Source organism: Saprolegnia parasitica (assembly GCF_000151545.1).
Source record: "Saprolegnia parasitica CBS 223.65 unplaced genomic scaffold supercont2.847, whole genome shotgun sequence".
Taxonomy (NCBI): Eukaryota; Oomycota; class Saprolegniomycetes; order Saprolegniales; family Saprolegniaceae; genus Saprolegnia; species Saprolegnia parasitica.
Genome location: NW_012157241.1, coordinates 1 through 3,035, shown reverse-complemented (window position 1 = coordinate 3,035; position 3,035 = coordinate 1). Strand labels below are relative to the sequence as shown.

General features: G+C 60.7%; 3 protein-coding genes across 3 annotated transcripts; all 3 read left to right on the top strand.

Annotated features, from left to right (window-relative positions):
• SPRG_17901 (50S ribosomal protein L20) lies at positions 1-485 on the top strand. Its single transcript, XM_012357316.1, has 2 exons — positions 1-129; positions 180-485. The coding sequence occupies exons 1-2, from the start codon at positions 22-24 to the stop codon at positions 366-368; spliced, it is 297 nt and encodes a 98-aa protein (XP_012212706.1). The 5' UTR covers positions 1-21; the 3' UTR covers positions 369-485.
• Positions 486-888: 403 nt separating this feature from the next.
• Positions 889-2,141, top strand: SPRG_17900 (hypothetical protein; the record flags this gene model as incomplete). The annotated part of the gene is made up of 4 exons (XM_012357315.1): positions 889-937; positions 997-1,198; positions 1,302-1,672; positions 1,726-2,141. The coding sequence occupies 4 exons, from the start codon at positions 889-891 to the stop codon at positions 2,139-2,141; spliced, it is 1,038 nt and encodes a 345-aa protein (XP_012212705.1).
• Positions 2,142-2,480: 339 nt separating this feature from the next.
• Positions 2,481-3,015, top strand: SPRG_17899 (hypothetical protein; the record flags this gene model as incomplete). Its single annotated transcript, XM_012357314.1, has 4 exons — positions 2,481-2,561; positions 2,606-2,733; positions 2,780-2,900; positions 2,953-3,015. Coding segments are annotated over 4 exons (393 nt in total), but the record flags the coding sequence as incomplete, so codon positions are not given.
• Positions 3,016-3,035: the final 20 nt, after the last annotated feature.

The following is a 3,035-nucleotide window of genomic DNA, read 5'->3' as shown; positions in this document are numbered from 1 at the left end:
AAGCACAAGAAGATCCTGGCGATGGCCAAGGGCTATCGCGGCCGCGCCAACTCGTGCTACCGCACGGCCATTAACCGCGTCGAGAAGGGTCTGCAGTACCAGTACCGCGATCGCAAGCAGAAGAAGCGCGTACGTCCATCATGGCCCATCGGCGCCATGGCCTCATGCGCTGTGTTTAGGACTTCCGCTCGCTCTGGATCGAAAAGATCAACGCTGGCACGCGCCAGGAAGGTCTGTCGTACTCCAAGTTCTTTGGCGTCCTCAACGCGTCCGAGATCCAGCTGAACCGCAAGGTGCTCGCCGATATTGCGGCCACGGAGCCCTTCAGCTTCAAGTCCATCTTGGAGGTCGTCAAGCAGATGAAGTAAACGGGCGTGCATGCACCCGACGAAGAATAGCCTAGAAGAACCAAAAAGATGAAATGGATTAGTATACTTGTTCGCGAAGAGACGGCTAGCGACCCGACCCGATTTGCAACATTCGAGCGAGCTGCCCTCTCGATCAGTATTTGCGATGAGCACGGGTGCGCACCCTTGCGACCAATTCCTACGAGCAACTGCAGACGGGAGCAGCGCCAAGGGTGTGTACTCGACAGAAAGCCCTCGTGAGCCACTTGCGGAGTGGTGTTACCGTTCGCGCCGGCAGTAAACCTCGTCAGAATACTGTTGGAGCGTGTCGTTGCCATCGCCTTTTATCATCGGCTGCCTCTGAGTGGCGTGGGTCCTACTCCATGGGCTGCCGAAACCTCCTCGACGCGTCGCCGTGAGAGCGCATACACCTGGCGCCAGTGGAGACCACTTGCTTCGACGGCCAAAGCGGCAACCCCTCGATCCACTTTTGCAATTGCAGTCGCGCGTCCGCATGTACCGAGGACGCAGCCGGCCACGCATGCCTCCAACGACCAACGCTTTTCCTGCGCGCCTCATGGGGCACCTCGGTGACTTGTAACTCGTTGGCTTGTTGCATGGCGGGCGGATCGGGCATCGATTCCTCGAGCGATTCGCCGATTGCACGCCAAGACGCTTTGTATCCGGCTCGGCGGCCAAGAGATTGTCGTGACCAAGGACCTGCGCGTGTTCAAGCCCGTGCTTGGACAGTTCATCGCGCACTTTGAGCCATCGGGCAAGGCGCGCGCGGCAGTCGGTAGCTCGATGCCATCCCGCGCCTTTGTGCAAGGACCCGTCGACGACTGCGCAAGGTGCTAACGCACGCGTTGGCGCAGCAAGACCTCGAGCGCATCCCGTTCATGGCGAGCTCGATTGTCAACGCGCTCGATGCGTTGTCGTCGTCTGATACTTTAGCATCGACGTCGTACCCGAGGTCGTGATGCCCAAGCTCGCCTTCGACATGATGAGCCAGCTGCTCTCCGATTGGGACGCCAAGACAATGCATGGCGACTCGCTCTCGCTCCTCGCGTCGGCGCTGCTGGTTTCAGACGTGATTGGCAAGCGCACTATGCTGCCGCTGCCGTGGCTGTGGCGCTTGCTGTGGACCCGCAACCGCGGCACCAACGCCGCCCGCGACGTCCTCCGAGCCCACGTTTGGTCGCTCGTGGCCGCGCGGGGCGTTCGTGGCCCACCATCGTCGCTTCTGGACGCGATGGTGGCCGCAACGTCCGACGGCAAACTCTCGACAAACGAACTGCGTGACAACCTCCTCGCTCTCCTCTTTGGTGCCTTTGATACCGCGCTTTCGATCCTCTTCAACCTCTCGCGATGCACCTAGCAGTGCAAGACGAGCTCTACGAAGCGCTGCTCGACGCGTTTCCCAACGGCGCCAGTGAGATTGCATATGCAGCGTCGAGCCAGCGACGCGCCGTGCCGTACTTGTGCTGGACAGTTGACCAAGTGCTGCGCTTGAAGCCCGCCGTGCCCGTCATCAGCCGTCAGTGTGTGTCGCCGTGCGTCATTAACGGCGTCGAGTTCCGCGCCAGCGACGACGTGCTCATCGACGGTGGCAGTGCCTGCCGCGACGATGACTACAGCCCTGGTCATTTCGACCTGGATAAGTTTTGTCCATCGCGCTTTGGCGACTCAACTGCCGCACTCGACAAGTTGGCGCTGCTGTCGTTTCGCGCAGGAAAGCGTCTCTGCCCCGGGCGCAATATCGCGCTGAACCAAGTGCGCGCCGTGTGCGCTTAAGACGTGGCATAGGTCCCTTTGCGCAGAGTGGTCACCTCTGCCTTCCATGTACGGCACTTCGCGTCGTGGTTTGCTGGAGCCGCAATGAGGCCAACGACACCACGTTGCGACCAGGAATAGTGGGCGACGAAAGCTTGGTGCGCAACCTGGATGGCAGCTGCCAAGTCCCACGAGCTTCAACAGCGCGTGGCTCGATCCGACGAGACCTCGAGACGTGGTCACCTCCTCCTATGCGGAGCATCTCGCCGCCCCGTCAGGAGTCAACATTGCATTTTGGGCGCGACCGCCGCGGCGTGGGATTGGCTCGAATTATAGCCAATCAGCGCGCGAATTGCCAGCATGCGCGTCCTGAACGTGGCCGAGAAGCCGTCCGTGGCCAAGGAGATCGCGCACATCTTGTCGTCGGGCCGGAGCACGCGGGTAACTCCCTCGACTCGGCGACGACGTCTCTGCATCCTGCGTAGCGACCCGGCTTTTCCCAGTACAATGGCATCTTTGAGTTTCCGTTTGAGCTCAACCAGCAGCGCGTCGAGATGGTCTTCACGTCCGTGACCGGCCACCTCATGCAGCTCGACTTCGCGCTGAGCCACCGGTAGACGATCATGTACTACATGTCCCATCGATGCATGCGCTCGTAGCGGCTGGAAGACATGCGACCCCGTCGACCTCTTTAGCGCGGCCGTCGAGAAGACCGTGCGCGAGGACTCGACGCAGAAGAAGATCGAGCAGACGTTGAAGGCCGAGGCCGCACGTGCTCAGGTACACCGCGCCGCCATGAACCTCATCGAATAGTACGATGGCATGTATGTAGATGCTCGTGCTCTGGCTGGATTGCGACCGTGAGGGCGAAAACATTGCGTTCGAGGTCAAGGCCGTGTGCGAGAAGGCGAATCG

Excerpts from the sequence above, each read along its gene's own strand:
- SPRG_17901 (XM_012357316.1), top strand. The coding sequence starts at position 22 with ATGGCCAAGGGCTATCGCGGCCGCGCCAACTCGTGCTACCGCACGGCC. Across the intron at positions 130-179 it reads ATCGCAAGCAGAAGAAGCGC|GACTTCCGCTCGCTCTGGAT; the intron begins GTACGTCCATCA and ends CGCTGTGTTTAG.